This window comes from Pelophylax lessonae, assembly GCF_965119305.1.
Source record: "Pelophylax lessonae genome assembly, chromosome: 13".
In the NCBI taxonomy this organism is placed as follows: domain Eukaryota; kingdom Metazoa; phylum Chordata; class Amphibia; order Anura; family Ranidae; genus Pelophylax; species Pelophylax lessonae.
In genome coordinates, this window is record NC_138780.1 from 175,912,372 (window position 1) to 175,927,832 (window position 15,461).

The following is a 15,461-nucleotide window of genomic DNA, read 5'->3' on the forward strand; positions in this document are numbered from 1 at the left end:
GGAAAAAAAAGGACGTCAATTTCATTTGGGTACGGCGTCGCACGACCGCGCAATTGTCAGTTAAAGTCGCACAGTGCCGAATCGCAAAAAGTGGCCCAGACGTAAGACAGCAAAATCCTCCGGTGGTAAAGTGGTTAAAGAATCTGCTACTGTTGGCTTGGTGCCAGATTCCACAGCATCATTTTAGAGGTCTAGTGGCATCCATGCCTCAACAGGTCTGGGCTGTTTTGTCAGCAAAAGATGGACCTATATACACAGTGCATCCGGAACGTGTTCACAGCACTTCACTTTTTCCACATTTTGTTATGTTACAGCCTTATTCCAAAATGGATTAAATTCATTATTTCTTCAAAATTCTACAAACAATTCCCCATAATGACAATGTAAAAGAAGATTGTTTGAAATTATTGCTAATTTATTAAAATATTATAAACGAAAAAAAAAAAAAATCACATGTATAGAAGTATTCACAGCCTTTGCCATGAAACTTAATATTGAGCTCAGGTGCATCCTTTTTCCACTGATCATCCTTGAGATGTTTCTACAACTTCATTGGAGTCCGCTTATGGTAAATCCATTTGATTGGACATGATTTGGAAGGCACACACCTGTCTATATAAGGTCTCACAGTTAACAGTGCATGTCAGAGCACAAACCAAGCCATGAAGTCCAAGGAATTGTCTGTAGACCTCCAAGACAGGATTGTATCGAGGCACAGATCTGGGGAAGGGTATAGAAAGATTTCTGCAGCATTAAAGGTCCCAATGAGCACAATGGCCTCCATCATCAGTAAATGGAAGTTTGGAATCATCTAGACTCTTCCTAGAGCGGGCCGCCACGCCAAACTAAACAATCAGTGGAGAAGGGCCTTAGTGAGGGAGGTGACCAATAACCCAATGGTCACTCTGACAGAGCTCCAGCATTTCTCTGTGGAGAGAGTAGAACCTTCTAGAACAGGGGTGTCAAACCCAATTTCATCGAGGGCCACACTAGCATTATGGTTGCCCTCAAAGGGCCAGCTGTAACTGTAAGACTAGATGTCCAGAGCACCCCACTCCCCCTTACATCAGATGTAAAAAGCCCCCTGCTATTAAAAGTGAAAAGTCGCCCACCTTCCCTTACATCACAATGTACCCTCTTTACCTTGTGCTTCTTCCCGGAAGAAGTTGGGAAGCAGAAAGTGCAGGGTCTGGAGGAGGACCAGGGGAGGGGCTGGAGTTTGCTGAGACCAGGGGAGGCAGAGATGAGGTGGTGCTGCACCTGAACAGAGAGGTACAGAATCTGTATGAGGAGTTCTATCCTCCTCTCTGCTGCCAACTGCTGAGACAAGGTAGGGACAGAGATGAGGGGGTAGCTGCAGGAGAGGTGTGAGGGCCACATGAAATGGCATGGAGGGCCACATTCGGCCCACGGGCCTTGTGTTTGACACCTGTGTTCTAGAAGAACAACCATCTCTGTAGCACTTTACCAATCAGGCCTGTATAGAAGAGTGGCCAGACGGAAGCCACTCCTCAGTAAAATGCACATGACAGCCCGCCTGGAGTTTGCCAAAAGTCACCTGAAGGTTAGAGAGTTGTGGGGGGCTTTATGACCCCATTATTCTTATTTGCAGCCCTACATATGCATGATTAATAAAATAGATTCATAGATACATAGATGGACGGACAGATAGATAGATGGACAGACAGTGCTTCCAAGAGATGCTGGAAACTTTTAGTTTTTTAGAAGCCAGGAGTCTGTATTCTCTGGCTGCTTTGTCACAATGCACGCTCCTGACTCATGATAGCGATATTTATAGACATTCTATTAAATATCCCCTTTTCTGAGTCACTGTGACAATATCACAACAATACCTATGCAGGCAACATAAGTGCACATGAGGGCCATTTGACAATGGTGAGGGGAGGTGGGTGACATCACGCCACTGACACCAAGGCACGCATCGCAGGCTGCATGGAAAACAAGTTAAGTGTGGAGGAAAATTGCTTTATTTGTAGAACACGAGGTACCAAGGATGAATAATTAGTTACAGTGCGTAGGATCAGCTGCTCTACCCAACCTTTCTGTTGTTTGCTGCTGAGATCAACATGGAAAAACACGGCATAAATGAGAGGTGGCGAGGTGGCACACTAAAAGCGGTATAGCTGCACAGAAATATCAGAAGTTTAACCACTTGCCGACTACCGCACGACTATTTACGTCGGCAGTCAGCCCCTCACAGGCAGAGCGACGTAGGGCTACGTCGCTAGCCTGTGAGGGTCTAGGGAGCGAGCGCGCGCCCCTGGAGGCGCGCTCCCGCGCGGTCACGGACCCCCCGCGCGTGTGACCGCCGGACCCGATGTCCGTTGGTCACTCGGCGATCGTCGGTGCAGAGGTAGAAAGGCAGGTGGCTAGTGTAAACAAGCCGCCTGTCATTCTCCCCTGTGTAGAAACAGTGATCATATGGTTCTACTATGTAGGACCGTTGATCACTGTTTCTACACCTCAAGCCACAGCCAATCACAGTTAGAATCACGCCCCTAGGGACACACACCACCCCTCCCTCTCAAATAAAGTTAACCTCTTCACTGCCAGTGTAATTTTACAGTAACAGTGCATATGTATAGCACTGATTACTGTAGAAATGTCACTGGTAACCCCAAAAGTGTCAAAAATGTCAGTCAAGGGTCCGATCTGTCCGCCGCAATGTCGCAGTACCGCAAAAAAAATCGCAGATCGCCGCCATTACGCGTTAAAAAAAAAACAACAAAAATGACAAAAATCTTTCCCTTTGTTAGTAAACGCGATAACTTTTGCGCAAACCAATCAAAATACGCTTTTTGCGTTTTTATTTACCAAACATATGTAGCATAAAACAAATTGGCCGAAAATGTTAAAAAATTTGGATTTTTACATTTTTTTGGCGGGGAATTTCATATAAAAAATGTGAAAAATATTGTTATTTTTGCAAAATTTACGCTCTTTTTTTGTTTATAGCGCATGATCAAAAAATCGCACAGGTGATCAAATACCATCAAAAGAAAGCTCTGTTTGTGGGAAAAAAAGGACGTCAATTTCGTTTGGGTACAGCATCGCACGACCGCGCAATTGTCCGTTAAAGTCACGCAGTGCCGAATCGCAAAATAGGCCCTGGTCAGGAAGGGGGTAAAATCTTCCGGGGCTTAAGTGGTTAAAGCTGAACTCCAGGTAGAAAATTTAAAACGTCAAGTTCATTCGGTTATGGATTCATTGAAATAATCATGTTCTGTATTTTGAAGACAGCTAGTACACCTGCATTTTTCTCTGTTATCACCCTATAACCCTCTACATAGCAAGTCTCAGGCTTGGAGAGGCTTATTCTAACAAGGGAAGCTTCCTAACAAATTGATGACCTTATGCTTGTGCTGCTGTCCAATCAGCTGGTTGGGGGCAGCTTGATGACCAAACTGTATTAGTTAAATTGCAACAACGAAAAAGGTAGGTCACCAGTCTGGCTATGTTCTACGGCAATGAAATCTTGATCCCTAGGCTAGTTGCCTTGCCTGTTTCTCTTTGGCTTCAGCCTTTTGGCACTGACCAAGAACAAGCATGCAGGCAGTTCCAGATCTGCACACTTGTTCCAAGTCAGTGATTTAGAAACTGCTAAAGCCATTGGTTCAGCATGAGAGCCTATAGAAGAGAACAGGCGCCGCTGAAGTTAGCAAAGGCTTTATTGCATGACAAACATAATGTAGTAACTTACATGTGAGATAACTCTAGTCCATGTTCCGTATAGTGGTTGTTCCTCGGATGTAGTCTGTGGTGTTCCGGCCGTCCCGCAGCCAGGAAATGACGATCCAGGAAGCTAAACCACGGAGCTGGTTAGGTCGGAAGCCGCGGTGGAGGGCAGGCTAACCGGAAGTGACGCAACGCGTTTCGGAGCATGCGTATTTGGCTCCTTCTTCAGACGTAAATCGTCTATTTGCTGCCAGCGGGATTTCCTGTTCTTTGCCTGCCAGAACTGCCCTGAATGTTGACAATAATTGGAAAGTCTGCAAGCACCCACTGATCATCTGGTTGTGTATTTGGTGGACACTTCTTTTGGCACTAGCGCCCAACACCCATCTCCCAGCATGAGAGCCTGGCAACTAGCATTTTCAGAAGGAGAGGATAGCACTGGCATCCTCTATAATTTATCAGTACAGGGTTCTTTTATTGATTAAAAAAAAAAGAGTAAATAAGAGGAGGGCAGTTATGTAACCATATTGTCCAGAATAACATAGAAATATTATGAGAGAGCCCCCCAGTTCTTCAACCATTCTGTAATTAATAAAGAACGCTAACTCCGTCAGAATCCGCATTCCTTATTAATAACCATTTTTTTGGCAGAATGAAATTGGCACAGTTATTTGAACTCAAAGAATTTTGGTGACGATTTCCCACCCAAAATACAAATTATCACTAAAAATATTTTTTTTTAGTCTTGCAAGCCTAATGCCAGTTACACAGGTTAAACTCAGCCTAGTCCAAAACTTAATTTTAACATCTAATCCTGAAACTCAAACTGAACTCAATTTGAGTTCAACTGAAAAATCTATAATTTACCCTTAGTTTGAAACAAATCTTTAACTTTGAAAGAATCCCAACCACACAACACCAAAGTTTAAACGATATCAATTTATTTATTACTTATTCATAAGTATTTTGGGGCTATCAACCCCTCTCCCAATCCAGTTTATACTGTCCAATTCAATGGGCCATGTTCTGCGCCAACTCAAGCAGTCCTTCAATCCTGAGATCCTACTACAGAAGTCAACTACTTGCAGGCTAGGCACAGTTTTAGTTGTAGATAGCTTCTTCATAGAATCTATGGAGAACAGGCTCCACTCTATGTATGTAGTATTCTGTGGAGTAGTGACTCAGTGGAAAGGACTAAAGACCATGGACCATGGGAGGTTCCAGCTGAATTGAGGTTTACATTGGACAGTACAGTATATATGGGATGGCAGGGTGAGGAAGCACTTAAAGTAAAACTATAGGAAAAACATTTTAATTTTTTAATCTCCGGTCCTGATTTTCATATCTGCGACCTCTACTTTATTTTTTTTATAAATTCTTTAATTTATTGAAACAGGAAGGCATACAGTATAAATAGTAGAAACACTGATGTAATGCTGAACCATACATTGAGATCAACAGATACATTAAAGTATACAAGGGAAGTATAAAATTGGCCATGTAAAACATCATGTATCCGATCATGTGAGTACTCTGCAGATTGGAGTGACTAGCATTTTGAACATGAATTGAGCCTGCTACTTTACTAGAGCCCACTGCGGCATTAAACAAGACAAATGGTAAAATAGTGATACACCTCTGGGGTGGTCCCCGTCCCCACCGGCATCTGTCATATGGCCGGCATACGGGAACGGAGAAGGGAGACCCAGATGGCTGGTGACCACAGCACCTTCCGAATGACAAATCAACTGCATGTATGCCTAGGTGGGAAGGGGTAGTTTCCGTGCCTGGAAGTCAGGCTTTACTGAAAGAAAAAGTGGGAAAGGGAAGCACAGACTAAGAAGTAAGGGAACAAGAAGGAAAATACCTCTACTTTCTAACACATTCTTCCCATCTCTTTATACATTTACTTTTTCTGTCTGTCCTCCACCCATTAGACTAGCAGACTCCCTGGTCTGAATTTTCCCCACTCCCTAGTCCAGGGAAGAGAACCCAAAATGTACTAAAACTGCCCAAAAGATATATCCTTGGCCTAACTTCTTTAGAAGTTCTCTTTATGTCCCTTTTAATCCATCCTTAGATAATCACCCCAATCTCTACTTCATTAACCATACTGTGTAGCAATAGACCAATGATGGCAAACCTTGGCACCCCAGATGTTATGGAACTACATTTCCCATGATGCTCCACTACACTGCAGAGTTGTCGTTCCAAAACATCTGGGGTGTCAAGGTTCACCATCACTGCACTAGACTGATATTGTATACATTTATACATTATTATCAATAATAATAATAATAATAATAATTATCAATGTTATAAAGCACCTGGAATCGGTACAAACTGTGATGAAGGGATTAATATGACATTAATAAGCATGCCTTAGTACCTTACCTGGACTAGAATTAGTGACATTTTTATATATTACGGGGACATGGCCTTACCTTTTATACTTATTCATGGTGAAGTCAAGCAGGCTGTACAACTGACTCAGTTCCGACGCACAGTTCACCACATTCTTCTGTATATGGGAAGATAGGGCATCATGAAAGCTCCGGAGATAGATGGAGCAAACCTTGTAATCCTCAGGATAGTGAGACATTAACAAGTTCTTTACTTTTATCAAGTCTTTTAAGGTATTGACCTTAAGGTTCTCCAAGTGTATTGGAAGCCAGCTCTCCTCTTTAGGGTTAAGGGGCACTGAATCTATCCGTTTGACCACACTGTCTTTGACTGCTTCTTTCCACAAATGTTTCCATCGTCTTGGTTGGCCAAGAATGATCTCTGAACTTCCTAAAGGCACGCTTGTGTTTTCATGAATAATGGCCTCATTTTCAATAACATGCACCAGACTGGCGACCAAAGGTTCATCCACTTCCCGATCCAGAGTCTCTTTCACGATGGATCTTACCATGTTGAAAAGAGATCCATACAACAAGTCCACGTCTTTGGCTCGTATAGTGAACTCTGTTATATTTTCGTAGTAGTTGTTCCCCTGGGACTCCTCTATGAGTTTGTCCTCCATGAATTTTATACTTCTGAAGGCCTTCTGAAGTTGTCTGCCATGAATAAGTTCATTTATTTGCATTACTGGAACAGAGAACATGTGTTATTAACTATACCATTGGCTAAAATACAAAATTCTTACAAAAACGCACAGTTCAGTAATGTGCAATAAGTGAATAGCTAAATAAGTGAATAGCTACCTGTGACGGTACTTACCGTCACTGGGAGTGAAAGACAGATATTTAATGAACAAGCAAATGTACTGTCGATGCAGCACCTATTCCCTGCGCTCTGAGTGGTGCAATCTTCTTATCCAACCTGACTGTAGGCTTGTAGATGAGAACAGATGACACCACAACTTGATAATACTTCAGCCTTGCAGCCCCTCGCTGGACCAGGGTGGTTTGGAAAACACTATAAACGACAACAAACACAAGGGCGCACCGGCCTATTGCATTATCTCTTAGACAGGTTTATTAAAATAATAGATTAAAAATACTCACAAACGAGTTTCTTTATAAAAAGCACCTCAAATAGATATAAAATACTCAGCAACAAGATCGGGATTAGATCGTCCCCTGAAGAAGAGGCGCTGCCTCGAAACGCGTAAGCCTGTACAGCTTCAGGGGACGATCTAATCCCGATCTTGTTGCTGAGGATTTTATATCTATTTGATGTTCTTTTTATAAAGAAACTCGTTTGTGAGTATTTTTAATCTATTATTTTAATAAACCTGTCTAAGAGATAATGCACTAGGATGGTGCACCCTTGTGTTTGTTGTCGTTTACAGATATTTAATGGTTTGGATTGCTTCAAATGGGTTTTGTGTTTACAATTATGATAATGTGTATTGAACTTCAATGTCAGAGACAGGCTCTCCCTTTTGTTTGTGTATTGAAATGTGATGTGGATTCTGTTAAGCCTGTCTGTCCCATTGTTAAATGTTAATGAACTCACATATTGTTTCTGTCCAGATGGCTAGATAATTAGTTCAGGTTAATTCCATTTCTGTATATAATTTCATCTGCATATGATAATGTAATCAGGCAACACCTGACTTGTGTGTGGTAATCTGATCAGGAGGGGAGGCCCATGTTGTATATAAACTCTGTGTGACTGTTCAATAAAAGAGAAGATTCCTGTATAAGCTAAGTTGTCGGCTAGCTTTGTATGGGGGCGGCTGAAAAACCTGATATCTATGTTCATGACTGGGAGGAAGCTGTATACTGACGGAAGTCCACAAGTACAGTGTGGGTTGCGGTTCCGTTACACTACCTACCTTTGTTTGCAGTTTATGTTTTAGTATTCAGTATGTATTATATTGGATAAACAGATCTATACTCAGATGAGTCCCCGTTCACACTGGGGCGACCTGTGAGGCGACCTGGTCGCCTCACAGGTCGCCGTAGGTCGCCTTCCATAGAGAAGCTGCGGACCCGTTCTAATAGGAGCGACACAAGTCGCTCCGACTTAGAAAAAGGGTCCGGAGCTTCTTTGGGGCGACCCGGAGCGACCTGCATAGACTTCAATGTTATGAAGTCCGTGTCGGCCGCTCCGAGGTCGTGGCGCGCTGCTCGCACCGCGACCTCGGAGGTCGCCCCGGGAAGTCGGATCGCCCCAGTGTGAACGGGGCCTAATAAAGTTAAAGAAAAAAAACAAACAAACAAAAAAACCCCAAAAAATCAAAACAAAAAAAGGGCAAACTCGATTGACTACTCTGTGTTTTTCTACTATCACATTTCTATGTTTCTATGCTTTACCATAAGTAATGTTTTCAAAGTGGTTGTAAACCCTTACATATACCCAGTGAAGTGACTCTGTCAACACTGGGGTCACGTTCGAGTGATGGAGAGTAACTGAGGGAGAAGAGAAACACTAGAATACTAGTCGGTACCAGTGTGCAAAAGTGATTTTTCTTTGGAAGAATAAATCACAACTTATGTTGGGTGTCCTATGTGTGTCAATGCTGCTGCATTATGTAAAAAAATTTGAATAGTTTTTTACATTTTAGAATGGGGTACCTTCAGACTGTCCATAATTTTAAAGGGTGCCTAGCTGGAAAAACAGATTGAGAAACAGTGCTCCAGAGGGTAGCGCTACATGTGATTCAGATAGTGAGCCACAGGCTCCTTCCTAATTCTGTATAGTGCAAAGGTGACTTTTAATGATTCTTTTTTATATGTTGGGGAAAAGGGAAATGTTGAATAGACCAGCTGAGATATGTTTGGAATGCGCTCTGCACAAACCATTCCCTTAACTTTTTAACCACAGAATACGCTGTAAATGCAAAACGCTCACCAAAAGCAGCAACAGATTATGTGACACGCTGAAGCTGGGGAGCGAAGCCAAAACACACAAATAGGTCATAAATATGTAAAGTGAAAGCTGTTTGCTTGTTTCTACTTTTGAGGTTTTTGAGTGCACTTTTTAACCTCTTTACCACCGGAGGATTTCCCTGCTTTACGTCCAGGCCACTTTTTGCAACTTGGCACTGTGCGACTTTAACTGACAATTGCGCGGTTATGCAACGCCGAACCCAGGCGAAATTTACGTCCTTTTTCCCCCACAAACGGAGCTCTCTTTTGGTGGTATTTGATCACCTCTGTGCTTTTCATTTTTTGCGATATTAATAAAAAAAGAGCGAAAATTTTGCGAAAAAATTGACATTTTCTACTTTGGCAGTTAAAAAATACCCAATATATTCAATTTTTGTCATATATTTAAGCCAAAATGTATTTAGCTACATGTCTTTGACAAAAAAAATCTCAATGAGCGTATTTTTAACCGCTTTAAGACCGGAAGATTTTACCCCATTCCTGACCAGGCCATATTTTGCGATTTGGCACTGCGTTATTTTAACGGAAAATTGCGCGGTCGTGCGACACTGTACCCAAATTAAATTTATTTCCTTTTTCCCCACAAATAGAGCTTTCTTTTGGTGGTATTTGATCACCTGTGCGATTTTTACTTTTTGCGCTATAAACACAAAAAGAGAGTAAATTTAAAAAAAATAACAATATTTTTCACATTTTTTTATAAGAAATTCCCCCCTCCCCAAAAAAATGTAAAAATCCATTTTTAACATTTTAGGCCAATTTGTTTTCTGCTACATATGTTTGGTAAAAAAAAAATCGCAATAAGCGTATTTTGATTGGTTTGCGCAAAAGTTATCGCAGCTACTCACTACGGGAAAGATTTATGTCATTTTTATTGTTTGTTTTTTTTTTTACTAGTAATGGCGGCGATCTGCGATTTTTTTTTATTTGCAGGACTGCGACATTGCGGTGGACAGATCGGACCTCTAACTGACATTTTTGACAATTTTGGGGGTACCAGTGACATTACTACAGTAATCAGTGCTATAAATATGCACTGTTACTGTAATAATGACACTGGCAGGGAAGGGGTTAACTTTATTGGTGATCAAGGGGTTAAATGTATGCCTGGTGCTTACTGACGTGTGTGGGGGGAGGGGACTGAGTGACACAGGCACAGATCGCAGGTTCAGCTATGCTGAATCCTGTAATCTGTCCCTGCCTGTCACATAGGAGATCCGCCCACTTTGTTTACACAAGCGGGCAAATTTTCTCACTCGATCTCCGACGATCGGGGAAGAGCGGCGGTGATCACCGCCTCTCCTCCCCTGGCCTGACTCACGCTGTGCCTAAATACAGCGGGAGCGAGCCTCCGGCGGCGCGCGCGTGCCGCCGAGACTAAGAGGAGTCCAGCGACCTAGGTCTACGTCGCTGGACGATAACGAGCCACTTTGCCGTAGTACCAGCTCAGTGAGCGGTCGGCAAGTGGTGAAAAAAAAAAAGGAAAAGAAAAAATGTGCATTGAACGTTTCCTTGTTCAGCGCTGCAAAAAAATTAACCATGTCCACATTTTTCCCAGGCACACCAAAGCAGTGCTTAGATGTGAACTGGGCACAGTAGTATTTGCTGTGGCCTTGCATGGAGCCTGTTTTGGTCAACTGAGCTCAACACAGTTCACTGCACCAGGTGTCAATGAGCCTTTCAATTTGCCTTGGACATTATCTTGCTTCTGTGGCTGTAGCCTCACATTAGCCTCTACACACAATGCAATTCCTCCCAAGCATCAAAAATATGCCTTCAATAAAGTGGTTGTAAACCTCAGACATGAAATATGAACAAAGCATCTCCCTCTATAGTGTGTACTTGTCTCAATCCAGAGAACTAAGTGTCATTTCTGTCTGCTGCCTCCTTCCTCTGCTATCAGTATGAATCACTTCTGACAAGTTTTCCTGACACCAAGAGAAAGAAGGTGACAGGGGACGGAGCTGCAGAAGATTGACAGCCTCAGCTCTGTTCCTGTGTGCTGTGAGAAGGGGGGGGGGGGGTGTAGCGGTACCCCCAAAGGACCCCCTTGAGAATGTTAGGTTCTAAGCTCTGCCCTTCAACCCCAAGAACATTCTAAGCCCCTCTTGCACACCTGGGAAAAAAAGGTTATTGTGAACACAACAGCAAACAAACACAAGCAGTAGTGAACCAAAAAAAGTATTTTTACTGAGAGACTTTTTTATCAAATATATCGTAGTATTATAACCGAGTAGTAGTTAAAGCGGAGTTCACCCAAAAGTGGAAGCTCCACTTATCTGTCTTCTCCGCCCCTCCGGTGTCACATTTGGCACATTTCAGAGGGTGGGAGCAGGTACCTGGTTTTTGGCAGGTACCCGCCCCCACTTCTGTTGGATCTCGCCGCGGCCCCCTCCTCCTTCCCCGCCGCTGGGCCATTCAGAAAGTGCACGCACAGTGGGGAATCGGCTGTGAAGCTGCAAGGCTTCACTGCCAGTTTGCCTTAAAGGCTATGGCGGCGGCAGCACCTGAGAGCCGATGGAAGCATCGCCTGGGGTGCCGACATCGCTGGATTCCAGGACAGGTAAGTGTCCTAATATTAAAAGCCAGCAGCTACAATATGTGTAGTAATTTAACCACTTCAGCTCTGGAAGGTTTACTCCCCCCTATCATGACCAGGCCATTTTTTGCGATAAGGCACTGCCTTACTTTAAGTCTCCATTCACACTACCGCGACTTGTCAGGCGACTTGTCAGCCTGACAAGTCGCAGTCCATCGCGGTCCATGCAGTGCTACAGGACCTGTTCTAATAGGAGCGACACAAGTCGCTCCGACTTAGAAAAAGGGTCCTGTACTACTTCGGGCGACCTCGGAGCGACTTGCATAGACATTCATTATATGAAGTCCGTGCAAGTCGCGCCGAAGTCACAGTGCACGGGACTTCACAGGTCAACCCCCGAAGTCGGCGCGACCTAGTGTGAACCGGCACTACCTGAAATAACATTTTTGTCCTTTTTTTCCCACAAATGGAGCTTTCTTTTGGTGGTATTTGATCACAATTTAAAAAAAACAAACATATTTTTTACTTTCTGCTATAAAACACACCCTATAAAAAAAGTAAAAAATCGAATTTCTTTATAAATTTAGGCCAATATGTAAAACCCAATTCCAAAAAAGTTGGGACACTGTACAAATTGTGAGTAAAAAAGGAATGGACAAATTTACAAATCTCATAAACTTATATTTTATTCACAATATAATATAGATAACATATCAAATGTTGAAAGTAAGACATTTTGAAATGTCATGCCAATAATATTGGCTCATTTTGGATTTCATGAGAGCTACACATTCCAAAAAAGTTGGGACAGGTAGCAATAAGAGGCCGGAAAAATTAAATGTACATATAAGGAACAGCTGGAGGACCAATTTGCAACTTATTAGGTCAATTGGTATAAAAAGAGCCTCTCAGAGTGGCAGTGTCTCTCAGAAGTCAGGATGGGCAGAGGATCACCAATTCCCCCAATGCTGCGGCGAAAAATAGTGGAGCAATATCAGAAAGGAGTTTCTCAGAGAAAAATTGCAAAGAGTTTGAAGTTATCATCATCTACAGTGCATAATATCATCCAAAGATTCAGAGAATCTGGAACAATCTCTGTGCGTAAGTGTCAAGGCCGGAAAACCATACCGGATGGCGGTGATCTTCGGGCCCTTAGATGGCACTGCATGACATACAGGAATGCTACTGTCATGGAAACATTGTTGGTGAACACAATCCACCGTGCCATTCGCCGTTACCGTCTAAAACTCTATAGGCCAAAAAAGAAGCCATATCTAAACATGTTCCAGAAGCGCAGGCATTTTCTCTGGGCCAAGGCTCATTTAAAATGGACTGTGGCAAAGTGGAAAACTGTTCTGTGGTCAGACGAATCAAAATTTGAAGTTATTTTTGGAAAACTGGGACGCCATGTCATCCGGACTAAAGAGGACAAGGACAACCCAAGGTGTTATCAGCGCTCAGTTCAGAAGCCTGCATCTCTGATGGTATGGGGTTGCATGAGTGCGTGTGGCATGGGCAGCTTACACATCTGGAAAGGCACCATCAATGCTGAAAGGTATATCCAAGTTCTAGAACAACATATGCTCCCATCCAGACGTCGTCTCTTTCAGGGAAGACCTTGCATTTTCCAACATGACAATGCCAGACCACATACTGCATCAATTACAACATCATGGCTGCGTAGAAGAAGGATCCGGGTACTGAAATGGCCAGCCTGCAGTCCAGATCTTTCACCCATAGAAAACATTTGGCGCATCATAAAGAGGAAGATGCGACAAAGAAGACCTAAGACAGTTGAGCAACTAGAAGCCTTTATTAGACAAGAATGGGACAACATTCCTATTCCTAAACTTGAGCATCTTGTCTTCTCAGTCCCCAGACGTTTGCAGACTGTTATAAAAAGAAGAGGGGATGCCACACAGTGGTAAACATGGCCTTGTCCCAACTTTTTTGAGATGTGTTGATGCCATGAAATTTAAAATCAACTTATTTTTCCCTTAAAATGTTACATTTTCTCAGTTTAAACATTTGATATGTCATCTATGTTGTATTCTGAATAAAATATTGAAATTTGAAACTTCCACATCAGTGTCCCAACTTTTTTGGAATTCTGCTACATGTTTTTGGTAGAAAAAAATCCCAATAAACGTATATTGATTAATTTGCACAAATGTTATAGCGTCTGTAAACATTGGAATATTTTTCTTTCTTTATATTTTTTTATTTTATTTGTCTTTACTAGTAATGGCGGCGATCAGCGACTTATAGCAGGACAAATCAGTCACCTGACACTTTTGACACTTTTTGGGGACCAGTGATACTAATACAGTGATCAGTGCTAAATATGCACGGTCACTGTAATAATGACACTGACAGGGAAGGGGTTAACATCAGGGGCGATCAAAGGGTTAACTGTGTTCCTAAGTTGTGCTTACTAACTGTGTGGGTGATGCTTTGGCTGCTTAGCAGAAACACAGGATCAGTACTTTTTTTATCCAGGACAGAACAGCCGTCTGCCTTGGCAGACCGCCATTCTGCTTCTTTCCTGAACGATCGGCAGGTCCCGGCGAACATAGAGTCCGCCGGACCCAGTGACTGGCTCCTGCTGTGTCCAATCACAGTGGGAGCTGGTTGCCGGCGGCGCGCCTGCACGCCCCAGACCCAGAACTGCAGGATCACACACAGGTACGTGATCCTTTGCAGGAGAGCTGCCTTGAATATATATAGTATACGGTCGGCAAGATAGCCCAAATAAATCAGTTGAGTATTGTTTACTGAGAGATTAATAGCAATGAAATTCAGCAATATAAACTTTTTACTTTCAGGGTATTCATTAAGGCGAATAACCTTGAAAGCAGAGACAATCAAAAATGGTAATTAATTGAAATACTGTAAGAACACCTATGCATAACCAACAGATTCTGCCCTGATTGAGACCTATGGACACAGGCTGAAGAAGGGCGAAGAAATGACTCGGACCCCTCTGTACCCCTGCACCACAGTCCCAATAGCGCAGGAACTCTAAATTCAGATCAAATAGTATAACCTTTAAGTCCTTAGCCCTGCTCTTTTAGTGGGTAGAGTCCCCGAGCTGAAGTGGGGCCCTTATAGTACCAGTAGCTTTTATCCCTTGTGCAGTGGCGTCACTAGGGTTGGTGTCACCTGGTGCAGTAAAAATGGTGTCACTCCCCCCCCCCCCAATCACCTTGTCCTTCTCTCCCCTCTCATCTTGTGCAGCTTCCCCCCCCCCCCCCACCACGTGCAACCCCTTCATCTTGTGCAGCTTGCTTTCCCCCTATATCTTGTGCATCCTCCTCTTGCCTCATCTTGTGCACCCCCCTTCACCCCTCACCTTGTGCACCCCTGCCACCTTGTGCAGCTTCTCCATCTCCCCCTTACCCCCCCTCACCTTGTCCTCCTCCCTCCCAAACTTGTGTATCCCCCTCTCCCCTTATCTTGTGCCCCACTTCCCCTTGTGCAAACCCCACCTTGTGGAACTTACCCATGCCACCCTTTGTACCCCTCTCCCCAGTGCTCCCCCCTCACCTTGTGAAGCTTCCACATGGCCCCCAGAGCCTTGAACTTGTGGCTGTGGTTCCGGCCCTCCTTCAGCACGCAGGGTCCTGCACTGCACACAGACCCAGTACATTCTGTGGTTCCCCAGCTCCTGATCAGGCGGTGTTTTCCAGCGCTCCCCGGGACAGATAACAGCAGAGGCGGCACGGCTCACAGTAGAAGTTGCACTGCTCGCACATGACGGCCTCCTTCAGGCTCTTCTCACAGAACTGACACTGGAGGGCGGATGCTTTACTCTGCTGCTAGCTCTCCCTGAAGCCAATTCTTGGTGATGCTGTTGAACCCCAGCTCATCCAGGACAAGGGAGC

General features: G+C 43.6%; 1 protein-coding gene across 1 annotated transcript in view; it reads right to left on the reverse strand.

Annotated features, from left to right (window-relative positions):
- Window positions 1–15,461, reverse strand: part of EXOC3L4 (exocyst complex component 3 like 4) — a 127,515-nt gene that overhangs the window by 94,288 nt on the left and 17,766 nt on the right. The window contains exon 2 of the mRNA XM_082242664.1: window positions 6,141–6,786. Within this exon, the coding sequence (XP_082098790.1) occupies window positions 6,141–6,786 (646 nt within the window). The remainder of the gene's footprint in view (window positions 1–6,140; window positions 6,787–15,461) is intronic.